This window comes from Crocodylus siamensis, chromosome 1 (assembly GCF_052110815.1).
Source record: "Crocodylus siamensis isolate JL-2025a chromosome 1, ASM5211081v1, whole genome shotgun sequence".
Classification (NCBI taxonomy): Eukaryota; Metazoa; Chordata; order Crocodylia; family Crocodylidae; genus Crocodylus; species Crocodylus siamensis.
In genome coordinates, this window is record NC_143395.1 from 425138467 (window position 1) to 425151184 (window position 12718).

A 12718-nucleotide genomic window follows, 5' to 3' on the forward strand; every position below is an offset into this window, starting at 1 on the left:
TGCTGGTAAAGGGAGGCAGTCTCTATTAAGCAGCTCTAGTTTTGCAAGGAAAGTGAACATGGGGAAGCATTTAACCTAGTAGTGCTTGTAAGAAATTTGTTTAAAGTGAAGGAATCATCCTGCTGCCATCCAGACAGAGGTTTCTGCTTGAAAGAAATACTGGGACCATGCACTCTACTCCAGAGATGCCTGTAGCAGCTGCATGCTTCCATCTAGTGACCACTCATAGCAACAGCAGTGTTGCGATTTATTTTTACTAGAGTGACCTGAATCCCTAGTGGAACCGAGGGTTAGTGTCTATAATCTGTGAATGGACATATATTGATCTGGCTGTTGTATGTGGAATCACTTGTTGGATGGACTATTCATTACTGTTGTGTTTATGGATAATATTTTTGTTATGGGTTTTAATGGGTGTTGTGTCACCTACGTAATGCATATATGTATATAGGTGTCTTATATTTGTTATTAATCTTTTCTCTTCTTTTCTGTAAATAGTTATAGCTAAAATAAATAACCCTATCTGTTACTTAGGCTGGGGTGGATTCTTGGGAAGGTAAGAGTGGGGAACACACTAGGGCTGTGTGAAACGGCACTGTTCCATTTCACCTTTAGTTTTGATGGTTCAATGGGACGGTGTTTCATATCGTATTTCATTTTGAATTGAAGCAGCTGTTTTGTTCCATTCTGTTGAAACAGAAAGGCTGTTTTGATGCTGTTTTTATGTTTCTCTGGGGATGGGGAGTCAGCCCAGGTGGATCGTGCTATGGGGGAAGGCAGTCCACATGGGCTGTTTCCTCATCCCCAGTGCAATCTAGCATGGGGCACTAGGTAGCAGCCCAGCTGGGCTGCCTTCCTCCCCAGCATGATCTAGTGCTGAGGATGGGAAGTCAGCCCAGCTGGTCTGACTTCCCATCCCCAGCAAAACATCAGAACAGCATTGAAACAACCTTTCTGTTTTGATGGAATGGAACAGAAGAGCTGCTTTGACTTGAAATGGTATTTGATACAAAACACTGTTCTGTCAAACCTTCAAAAATCAAGGTGAAATGGAACAGTGCTGTTTCACAGAGCCCTAATTGAATATTGGATCAGTATCAGTCGATATGCTTCCTTAAATATCAGCAACCAGAACTGGTCCCCAAAATCTCTATCAGTGCACTTCTACCCCAACCATTTTTACTGCCCTCTGCTGGGCTCTCTCCAATGTGTTAACATCCTTTCTGTAGTGGGGTGCCCAAAACTGTGGCTTCACCAGTGCTGCATAGAGAGGCAGAATCACTTCCCTCAATCTGCTGGTAATGTTCCTACTAATGCAAGTGAATAGGCTTCATTTTTTTTTTTTTAAAGGAGCTTGTTATTTGGAAGGCCCCATTGTTTGGGTGCCCGACATGGGACATGGGAATGGCATTTGGTGTATAGAAAATGCTGAGCACTCACTGGCTCTATTATCCACCTCAACAACCTCCTGGGGCAATAGTTCCACAAGCATAAAAAAGAACTTTATCTTGTTGGTTTTAAACCTGTTGTGGTAGTGCACTTTTGGCTGCTTGCCACTTTAGGGGCTTGAGTAGGCTGTGAGGCAGCCAGCAGGTGACGGCAGAGCCTATCAGGTGGTCACATGACAGCCAGGAGGCCACATGATTGGAGCAGGTCTGAAAAGCCTCAGTATAAGAGCAGGCCCTGAGAGGCTACTCAGGCCCCAGTTGGAACTGGTGATGAAGCCAGGTGTTCACATGAGCCAAATAGAGTAAAGTGATGCCAGATATAAGATATCTGGAGCTCTGGGCAAGCCTGGTATGAGTTCTGGCTTTATCCTGGGCTCAGGAGGGGACCCCTATTGAGGAAAGGAGTCAGCTGCTTGGTGATTGATCCAGGGCTCTCAACCAGTCAATGCAAGGGGGCCAGGGCAAGTAAGCCCACCACAAGGTACAGGCCAGGGCTGCAGAGAGCTACTGGCATCCTGACTGGTCTAGAGGCAGGGCTAAAGCTTAAAACAGGCTGAAGGTCCCCTCAAAGAGGGGGACATCACTGCTAAGAGAAGATAGGCAGGTCAGCTGGCCAGCACGCTGAAATGATGGAGGCTGAAATTCAGCTACCTGATGGGAGGAATCCTGTGGGGGTGCTGATTGACTTTGAGCCACTGACTGAGGGCATGTGATGTGGTGGAAGCTGTAATAGAGTACCCAGGAATAAGCAGCCTAGATGGAAGAACATCCTCTCGCCCCTTCCCCCACAACAGACTTACTAGCCAGATGCTGGTCTCCAAGCTACCCGGCTGCATATTGGAATCGGAATCAGATAGGTATTGGCCAATATGACTCCTTAAACATTGGTCATTGGTATCAGCCCAGAAAAATCTCCATCCATGCTCCCCTACCTAAAACTACACCCTGCCAGGGTTGGATGGTGTGGTGGGGCTGCTTGGGTGGTGACACAGGGACCAGGAGGCCTAAATGAGAGTGAGGCCTAGTGGAAGACCTGAGTAGGAGTGAGGTCCAGATATGTTGACAGATGCCTGAGCGGACTGTAGGCCAAGCGTGGAGTCCAGGGATATTGGCAGACACCTGAGGCCCAAGGGTTGTAAGGCCCAGAAGCCCCTGTGAGAGGGAAAGGTGTGAGCGGCTAGAAGCCTAATGCAAGGCAAGGAATGCAGAGTGTGTGTGGGAAGTAGAGGCCCCAGTGTGTGTGTATGTGTGGGGGTGGGGGAGTGGGGGGGCATGAGTAGAGGCCCAAGTGAAGGGGCATGTGGACTAGGCATGTCTACGGATACCTGAGGCCAATTTTGAGCCAGAGGCCAAATGTAGCTCAGGAATGAGGCTGGGGGAATAATAGTAGAAATGATTTTGGATGCTACCTGCAAGACATGGGACATGGTAAAGGGGAGGTCAGAGCTGTGTATTACGCCCTTGGCATCAGGGCATTAAATGGGCAGTCTCCTGCATAGAAACGGGCCACGGGTTAGTGAGGATTTAGTTAGGGATCTTCTGGAGGGGTTGGACGTATTCAAGTCAGCCGGCCCAGAAGATCTCCACCCTAGAGTTCTAAAGGAACTGGCCGAGGTCATTGCAAGTCCCCTGGCACAACTTCAGGAGCACTCGTGGTGCTCTGGCAAGGTACCGGAGGACTGGAAGAGGGCCAACATGGTCCCCATCTTCAAAAAAGGCAGGAAGGAGGACCCGGGAAATTATAGGCTGGTTAGTCTTACCTCAATCCTAGGCAAGCTGTTCAAGAAAATTATGCTGGCACACATCCAGGAGGGGCCAGCAGGGGACTGCATGCTCAGGGGCAACCAACACGCGTTCATCAGTGGCAGGTCCTGTCAGACCAACCTGTGGCCTTTTACGATCAGATCACCAGATCATTAGATGCAGGGGTAGCAGTGGACATTGTCTTCCTGGACTTCCAGAAGGCTTTTGACACTGTCTCTCACCCTGTTCTCATTAAGAAACTGGGGGGCTGTGGTGTAGACACCCACACAGTCAAATGGGTCGCCAACTGGCGGGAGGGCCGCACCCAGAGAGTGGTAGTGGATGGGTCCTTCTCAACCTGGAAGGACGTGGGCAGTGGGGTCCCCCAGGGCTCGGTCCTCGGGCCCGCACTGTTCAACATCTTCATCAGTGATTTGGACGAGGGGGTAAAAAGCACCTGTTCAAATTTGCTGATGACACTAAGATGTGGGGGGACGTGGGGATGCTGGAAGGATGCAACAGGCTACAATCAGACCTAGACAGGTTACAAGGGTGGGCGGATGAGAATAGGATGGGTTTCAACAGACAAGTGCAAGGTGCTGCACCTCAGGAGGAACAACCGGCACCATACCTACAGGCTGGGGAACTCCTCTCTTGTCAGCACGGAGGCGGAAAGGGATCTGGGGGTCATCATTGACTCCAAGATGAACGCACGCCGGCAGTGTGGAGAGGCAGTCAGGAAAGCCAACCACACCTTGTCATGCATCCACAGATGCATCTCAAGCAGGTCCAAGGAGGTGATCCTCCCCCTCTATGCGGCACTGGTCAGGCCGCAGCTGGAGTATTGCATCCAGTTCTGGGTGCCCCACTTCAAGAGGGATGTTGACAACATGGAGAGGGTCCAGAGGAGGCCACTTGCATGATCGGGGACAGCAGGGCAGGCCCTATGAGAAGAAGCTACAGGACCTGAACCTGTTCAGCCTTCAAAAGAGAAGGCTGAGGGGAGATTTTGTGGCCTGTTATAAACTAGTCAGGGGGACCAGCAGGCACTGGGGAAGTCCCTGTTCCCCTGAGCACTGCCAGGAGTGACCAGGAATAATGGTCACAAGCTGGCAGGGGGTAGGTTTAGGTTGGATATCAGGAGGCGCGACTTCACGGTCAGGGCAGCTAGGGTCTGGAACCAGCTTCCAAGAGAAGTGGTGCAGGCTCCAACCCTGGGGGTGTTTAAGAGGAGGTTAGATGAACGTCTTGCTGGGGTCATTTGACCCCAGTACTCTTTCCTGCCACAGCAGGGGGTCGGACTAGATGATCTGCTCAGGTCACTTCCGACCCTAGAAACTATGAAACTATGAAACAGCTATTCAGTTACACCAAAGGCATGGCAGATGAGTCGGGCAGGCAGACTGTCCTATACAGGTGGGCAGGCCAACGTTGTAACTGGCTCTAGGACAGTCCCTTGTCACACCTGTCTCCTGCTAATTTCAGCAGGTACCCCTTTGTTCTCTCTTAAGTAGCTAATAGATGGAACAGGATCTGGCCCTAGGTATCTGTCCATTTCAGATCTGATAGGTGTTTTCTGATTGCACCTCTCAGATCCGGCTCCACACAAAATGCAGTAGCAAGTGGATAATTTATTTTAAAGTAACAATAGTGAGCCCACATCTGTATGATGGACCAGCAGGGAAAGCATCTGCCTGGCACATAAGAAACGTGGGTCCCACTCTCAGTTCTGAGTGGTAAGATTCAAATCTGTATTCTCCACTTCCCTGAAGAGGTGCCTAACCAAGTGGCTGGAGAAGAAGGGTTACTCCCTGTTCAGTTATTTTTATTGCATAAGAAGGAATTTAAGCTTCACTGAGTCAGAAAGAGGACACAAGAGTGACCATGGCTGCTGCGTACTGATTTATACATTATCCTGGCAGAGAAAAGACAGGGCATATTCTTACCTGGGTATTGTGGTGCATTGCTTGCCATTCTCATAGCCCAGCTCCAAAGTGAGCAGGGAGTGCTAGTTCATGCTGGTCTATTCCTGCTCTTTAAGGCCAGGAAGTATTAGGACTGGAACGTGGTGAAGGTGACTTTTCAGGATGTCTGGGTTCTGGAGGCTTTCTGGGGGGAAGAACAGACTGGCATTACCTTTTTCAACCCACCTGCTTTGTGTTCACCCACCAGGCCCTGGCTGGTGCCATTCTCACTTTGCTCAGCACTTTCATCACTGTTTCCTTGTTACACGGGACACTTGGAGCCTGGTCCTGTTTGCATGGCGAGTCTGCACCGGGTGGTTGTACTAGCATGATCCAGAAAATTACCAAGACTCTGTGCCCCTGCCCAGAGCCAGCGCCAGCTGTGGTCTGCTAAGCCAAATGGCATTGTATGTTGAGGGTTGTATATTGCACCAGAAGTGCCCCTGGTATCGGGTACTTCAATGTTTTTAATTTCGCCCCTTGTCCCTCCACCTCTGATTAGTGGAGGAGCCCTGCCCGCTGGGCTGTTTGCCGCTGATCACCGGAGAAGTAAAAACCATGGCATATTTAAAACCTCTGCCAGTTGGGTGGGAGGGGGGTGGGGCATAAGTGGCTAAATTAAAAACATTTAGTGAGGGAGGCACTTCTGATGTAATGTATGGAGATCCCTAGTCATAGTAGATGTTTGATTTTTAATATATGATTTGCTCTGTATCTATAATTTGTTAAAATAATGGCTTCTGAAAGATTCTGTGTGTGCAGCCCTCAACAGCTCATCAAAACTCATTAAGTGGCCTATCAGCTGAAATAATTGCCCACCCCTGGCTTAGCATAACTACAGCCTAACCCAACCAGAACTCCTACAACCCATACAGAGCAAATCACAGGAGCTGGGTCTTAAATTTGTTTTCATAAATTAAAACTTCAAAACCAATATGTGACCGATAGAAGGGAATCCTCATTGTCCCACACAGCACATAAAACCTCTTGTCCCCATAAAGTGCAAAGAGCTTGTGGAAGGCATTGAGAACAAAAGCAGTGTAACATTTGGAAGGAGGACTGGACTCTTTCACGGATAAGAAGAACATCTGTAGTTGCAGCCATAAAGTTTAGATGGTTGACTCGGCATTTTGGAAGGGAGAAGAGAGAAAGGAGAACATTTCCTCTAAAGACGTGTAACAAGATGGCTGGCTCTGTACCACAGCAGTGGCATGTCCCAGCACGGAGTGGCCCAACCCATCCAAGGCAACCAGCATATTCCAGGAACTCACTGTGGGGCTGCTTCAGTTCATTCCCAGAAGCTGCTCTTAAGCCCAGAGATCAGGGACTCAAGGCCAGGCAGCAAGGAAAAAACACAGCAGCCTCTAGAAAGGGAAGGAGTCTCTCGGAGGGGGAGGCTATGGTGGGTGCTTTACTGAAAAAGAAAACGGAGGTTTGGACACAGGACTGATTCCTCCCTGGGCAGCCCAGCCATGCAGGCTGGACGCTCAGCACAGCAGGTACCGCCGCCCCCCGCCACACGGTTGCATCTTCCACTGAAGCACAGGGGCCAGCTGCTGCTGGAGACACCTCCGGAGGAGTTGGACCCCTGATGTGACCCATTTTGTCAGCTCCTGTGCTCCTAGCTTAAATACAAACACAGGAACTGCTTGGCAAAGTCAGCATTAAGGCACCTGAAGAAAAGCAACCTGATTCCTGCAGGAACATGGGAAGTTGCTCTTGTGTCTGTTCTTTCTAGTGAAACATTCATTTCTTCACATTTATTAAAGTAATTAAAAAGACATCCCCATCAGAACTTCAATTAGGGCCCCGAACTACCAGCTTACCTGAAACAGAAACTTGCCCAGGGGATAAAATACACCGAACAGTGAGAACACGCTGCAACCAGTGTGTTAAAGACAGTGAATCAGCTCACTTCCCAGGGCTAGATAATGGTAACACAGGGTGTTGACCACTTACTCTGCTCAAAAGCCCATGCAAATCCTGACAACTTCCAACAGGAAAGAAACTATCAGTTATTTTTAACCAAAACTGCCAGAATATAGCCACAAGTCTACACTTAGCACCCCAAAGGGCATAGAAGTTACCGACTTTACAGGAAAAAAATAAACATACCTGAAATACTGGACCTCTTTAAAATGATCAGCTTCTGGGCAGGCAGTGATTTTCTATTTCCTGGAGCAGGAGAAACGAAACTGAAGCCTAAACCACAAGTGATGTAATGCCAAACTGTTCCCTATTTCACTACTTTAAAAAAGAAAGCTGCTCCAGTGGTTAAAAAGCAAAAATAAATTGTAGATTCTTTTGCCTCATTGATTCTGGAGCCTTTTTATTGCATTCACAACCCAATTTCAGGGTTTTCTCTGTGAGCATAAGTGCTAGAAACCATGCTTCTAGTGATTTAAATGAAATTCTCAGATGTTTTTCCTTATGTCCAGTCTAAAAAGGCCTTCCAGCAGTTTGTGACCATTTTACCTTGTCATCCCTTGGGGTGCCCTGGTGAACAGGGGTTCCCCCAGATCCTGATGCACACCCCTTATGTACTTATAGGCTGCCACCAAGTCACTCCTTTGTGGCTGTCTGTAAGTGTGTAGGGGTGAATATTGGGAGTTGGGAGTAAACTGTTCACTAGGGCACCCCAGGGGAGGACAAGGAGCAATGGCCATAAACCATTAGAGGATGGTTTCAGGGTGGATGTAAGGAAGGACTTCTTTCTGGTAAGGGTGACCAATAGGGAGGGCTGTGTGAAGCTTTGGGTGCTGATTCAATTCAGAGGAGATCGGCCTGAGTTGGTGGCCAAATCTCTGAATCCAAATTGAATCAGTTTGAATTGATTTGAAGCTCTCCAAATTGATTTGGAAAAGATTCAGAGAGCGTTGGTGATTTGGGTAGTCCCCACTGGCTGCGGCAGGGAGCTGGACCCAGACTTTGAGCTGGTAAGTAGGGGGCAGGGGTGGGGAGGGGAGGCTGGAGGAGTGGGGAGGGCAGGAGCTGGGCCAGGAGGGGCAGCTATGGGGGGTGTAGGAGAGTGGGCGGTGGTCTGGGGGCCTGTGGCAGAGGCCCCCCCATGTGGTATGGGGCAGCACCTGGTGAATTGGAGCTTACTTTTTCAAAGAGTCAGGAGTTGGTGAGAGCAGGGCAGCCATTGCTAGAGCTGGGACAGCAGGCAGGGGGTGGGGCCTGAGTGGGGCAGCAGCCAAATCTCTGAATCAGATTCGGCTGAATTGATTTGGGACAGTGATTGAAATCACCAGATTGACTCACTGTCCCCCAAATCAGCTGAATCCGAAGCAAATAGCCTCTTCACACAGTCCCAGTGACCAGGATCTGGCATAGACTTGCCAAGGAGGTTGCGCAGTCCCCAACCTTGAAAGTCTTCAAGAGCAGACTCGACAGACACCTGGCTGGGATCATTTGATCTCAGCAGTACTCCTGCCCAGAACAGAGGGTTGGATTCCACAATCTTTCAAGGTCCCTTCCAGCCCTTAATTCCTATGATTTCTATTAATTTATTAAATGGTACAGAAAGCATCTGATGTAAATAAAAGTTGTTTTTCTCAGGGCATAATGGAAGGCCTGGAAACCCTTGATTGTGCAAAGTCTAGGTATACAACTTATGTCCATACCACTATTACGAGCATAAGTAGGGGGGGTTTTGTGAGTAATAAAACAAAGAAATCCTTTGCCAACAAGTGAAGCCTATGGCTGTTGAGGTCTTCAAGGGAAGACGCCCTCCTCTGGTCCTCCACTCCTGCCTGCCTTAGAGCTGCCTGAGGATATTACTAGCTGTGCCACAGACCTTAGGCATGTTCCATTGTCCCCATCTGTGAGTCAGCTTCCTCACCTATAAAATGGGAATAGCCCTTCTTCCTCACTTGGCTGCCATGCCTTTGCTGTTTCTCAAATAAATGCTGGGAGACTCCCAGGACCCCCCATGGAGGGGACTGACTGCTCTAGTTTTCCTACCACTCTTTCTTCCTTCCCACTGCCTGCCCTCTGGCTAGCATTTATCTTGCCCACTTGTTTACTCACCCATTGTAATCAATGAGTCTGATCCTGTTTGGTGACAGGAGTCTCCAGTTCCCTGTCACATCTCACATTTTTAGCCTCCTGTGGCCAACCTCCTCTTAACTACAGGCTGCCATCCCTCTGCTTGGTCCTTCTGCCCCAAAGGGAGGTGGAGACCCCCACACTGACCCCCAGCCACAAACTCTCCCCCAAACAGAGGGGCATTGCCCCTCACCACCCAGCTTCAACCTGCCCTTCCAGCAACAGGCAGCCAAATTCTCTCACACGTAGCCCGAAGTTACCTCACAACATGGTTGCCTGTCTCCACATCACCCAGCCTCAAGCTGCCTCACAGGAAGGTTGATGAACTCCAGTCCCAAGCTGGGGCTGCCCCACAGCCCCATGGTCCCTCACAAAGTGTGGGGTGAATCCCCAACCCCATGGCAGACACTCCCTACCAAAGTGCAAACAGCCTCCTCCCCCCCCAGTGCCACCCCAGATGTGAAGAGTCCCCCCTTCATCTGCTGGCCATTTTCCCTCCAAAACATCCCCTTCATGGCAGCACCCACTTCCCCCACTACACTTCAGCACAAACTGTAGCTCAGGCTGCAGGCAACCACATCACTGCCAACCTCCATCACAACATGGAGGACCCTGAGTCTAGGGTGGCCATCGTAGAGGACATTCCAGTTTTCTGCTACTCTGTCCTCTGTCCTGTATTGATACAGAACCCAACACTTTTATGTCTACTATTTTTCTCTTCAAGAAGAGTCCTGCCACAAGCTGCCTCTCATCAAGGAGGCTGCTCCCTACCTTCCTGCCAGAATCATAGAATCATAGAAGTTGGGTCGAAGGGACCTTGTAGATCTTCATGTCCGACCCCCCGCCTGGGCAGGAGAAAAGACTGGACTCAGATGAGTCCAGCCAGGTAGTCATCAAACCTCTTCTTAAAGATCCCCAGGGTAGGAGCCAGCACCACTTCCCTTGGAAGTTGGTTCCAGCTCCTAGCTGCCCTGTGAAGTACTTCTTGCGGATTTCTAATCTAAATCTACTTTCTAATAACTTGTGTCCATTGTTCCTTGTCATGCCAGGGGGCGCAAGGGGAAACAGTGTTTCCCCCAAACCCTTCTGGTCCCCCCTAGTGAGTTTATAGACTGTTACCAGGTCCCCCCTCAGCCTTCTCTTGTGAAGGCTGAACAGGTTTAGGTCCTGCAGTCTTTCATTGTAGGGTCTGCCCTGTAGTCCCCAGATCATGCAGGTGGCCTCCTCTGGACACTTTCAATGTTGTCCACTTCCCTCCTGAAGTGCAGCACGCAGAACTGGACGCGGTACTCCAGCTGTGGCCTGACCAGCATCACATAGAGGGGGAGGATCACCTCCCTGGCTTTACTTGAGATGCACCTGTGGATGCATGAGAAGGTGCAGTTAGCCCTACCAACCGTGACCTCGCATTGTCGGCCCATATTCATCTTGGAGTCAATAATGACTCCAAGATCCCTTTCCGCCTCCGTGCTCTCAAGAAGGGAGTTTCCCATTCTATAAGTGTGCTGCTGGTTTCTACTGCCCAAGTGCAGCACCCTGAACTTGTCAGTATTGAAACACATCCTGTTTATATCAGCCCACCCCTGTAACCTATCCAGGTCTTGTTGCAGTCTTTCCCTCCCTACTAGTGTGCTCACCTCACCCCAAATTTTGGTATCATCAGTGAATTTAAACAGAAAGTGCAGGACAACCAGTACTGCAGCTCCAAAACCCTGAAAAGCTGAGGCCACGGCTGCCACATGATTCCCTCAGCATAGAGGCCACATCCAGCCAAGCTGGTACAACATGGAGGCTGGCATTTCTCTCCCAGCCACATGGGTGCAAACTCCACCACAAAATGGTGGTTGCTCCCAGGTCCTTTATGGCAAGTTCCCCATCCTTGCCCATGCCCACTTGGAAATCCCCTCGGAGACAGTGGAGGACTTTTCCACAACCTACAAGCTCCCCTCAGCATGGATGCCACTGCCTCAAGCCTTCCCAGGAAGGAAGGCTGCCTTGCTCATGGGTCTTTCAACTTGGGGGGGCTAACGGTATATCCGTGCGGTTAGCACAAGGCTCCGTCTCCATTCTCTATGAGGAAGAAGGACCTGCCATGAAAACTGTAGAGAACAACCTCCCTAAGCAACTCAGCAGTGTTGGTGTCATGGTCATTGCTAAGGATTGAACCCTGGACCTGCAAAGTTAGGAAAGTGCATCTTTGAGCTTGGTTGAGACTTAATTATATCAGACCCAGATACTGTATATCATGCACACAACAGTGGGTTACGGCTACATCCAGGGTTTTGGTTAGGTCTGACTCTAGCCCCTAGAGGAGCAAGTACATTTAAACTATTTAGGAACTCTGCCTTATGGGTCAAATCCAGCACCAGTGCTTAACCAATTAAGCAACATTTGCTTTTGCCAATGCTTGTGATTTTGCCACAGGCCTTACAATTATTGGTATTGCTCCTGAAATCCAAACTCCTACAGTTATGTGCTGTGTGAGATTCGTACTAAGGAAAATGAGAGCTGCATTCAGTCTAATGGCTCCAAAATGAGTAAGCAAATAGCCAAAGCCCAAACTCTTGTTTTAAAAACCAGCCCCATGACCTTTCGAATGCTTGAGTTGCCAGGCCATGTAGGAAGTGAGGAGGAGCCTGGCATGAAGTCAATTACTGCTGTAGGCTAAGTTTCATTTCTGCTGCTTCACAAAAAGGAGAAGAAAGCAGCAGTCATTCAGAGGCTGCTCATTTCAGAGACAGTGGAATAATTTAGGTATGAGTCTATTGCTATTTTGTGGGGGAAGAGGCTATAAAATTACCCTCTTCTTGCTTGGTGTAAGGGGGTAAGCAAGGCATTCTTTTCTCACTATCTGGGAGGTGAAGCACTGGATCGGGTTACTTGGAGAGGTGGAAGAATCTCTATCCTTGAACATTTTGAAAACCTGACTCAACTTAACTCTGCCTAGAGTGATCTATTTAGTCCTGCTTCAAGCAGGAGGTTGGAATGGATGGCCTTCTGAAGTCCCTTCTAGCCCTAATTTACTATGATTTTTTTATGATTTCTGAGAAATAGAGGGGGTTTCTTGCTGGAATATGTGTAGAGTCTGGAATGATTCAAGGAGGGTGCTGCTTAGAGAAACTGTTTATTATCTAACCTAGTGGTTCTCAACCTTTATAGACTCTATGGACAAGTTGGAGAGAGTCCAGTGGAGGGCAATGAAAATGGTTGGAGGGCTGGGGGATGTGGCGGGCCAGTAAGGGGCACTCCTGGTTTGAGCTGCCCACCTCCCTGCGCCCGACCACCTTCCAAGCTCTGAATGCCTCCCTAGGGGTACCTTACATCTGGCTGACCCCCTTCCTGGAGCACACTCACTAGCCTGGGGGTAACGTAGCTGCCACCACCCCGAGGAGGGACTCACTCTTGGCCCTGTGTCCTCGGGGAAACACAGGCCTAAAGTCCTATGGATACTCGACTCAGTACAGGCACTTGGGGCACTTTCCCCAAGTCCAGGGCAAAAAGTACAGTCTCCCT

General features: G+C 49.4%; 2 protein-coding genes across 2 annotated transcripts in view; one reads left to right on the forward strand and one right to left on the reverse strand.

The window, feature by feature from the left end:
- The window catches only part of LOC149875737 (nuclear GTPase SLIP-GC-like), a 61459-nt gene extending 54108 nt beyond the window's left edge, over positions 1–7351 (reverse strand). The window contains exons 1-2 of the mRNA XM_090031133.1: positions 7271–7351; positions 5138–5300 (exon numbers count right to left, since the gene is read on the reverse strand). Of these exons, the coding sequence (XP_089887259.1) occupies positions 5138–5171 (34 nt within the window). The 5' untranslated portion in view covers positions 5172–5300; positions 7271–7351. The remainder of the gene's footprint in view (positions 1–5137; positions 5301–7270) is intronic.
- Positions 7352–11896: 4545 nt separating this feature from the next.
- Positions 11897–12718, forward strand: part of LOC149875738 (nuclear GTPase SLIP-GC-like) — a 62766-nt gene continuing 61944 nt past the window's right edge. Inside the window, exon 1 of the mRNA XM_090031134.1 lies at positions 11897–11959. The gene's annotated coding sequence lies outside the window, so the exon portion shown is untranslated. The remainder of the gene's footprint in view (positions 11960–12718) is intronic.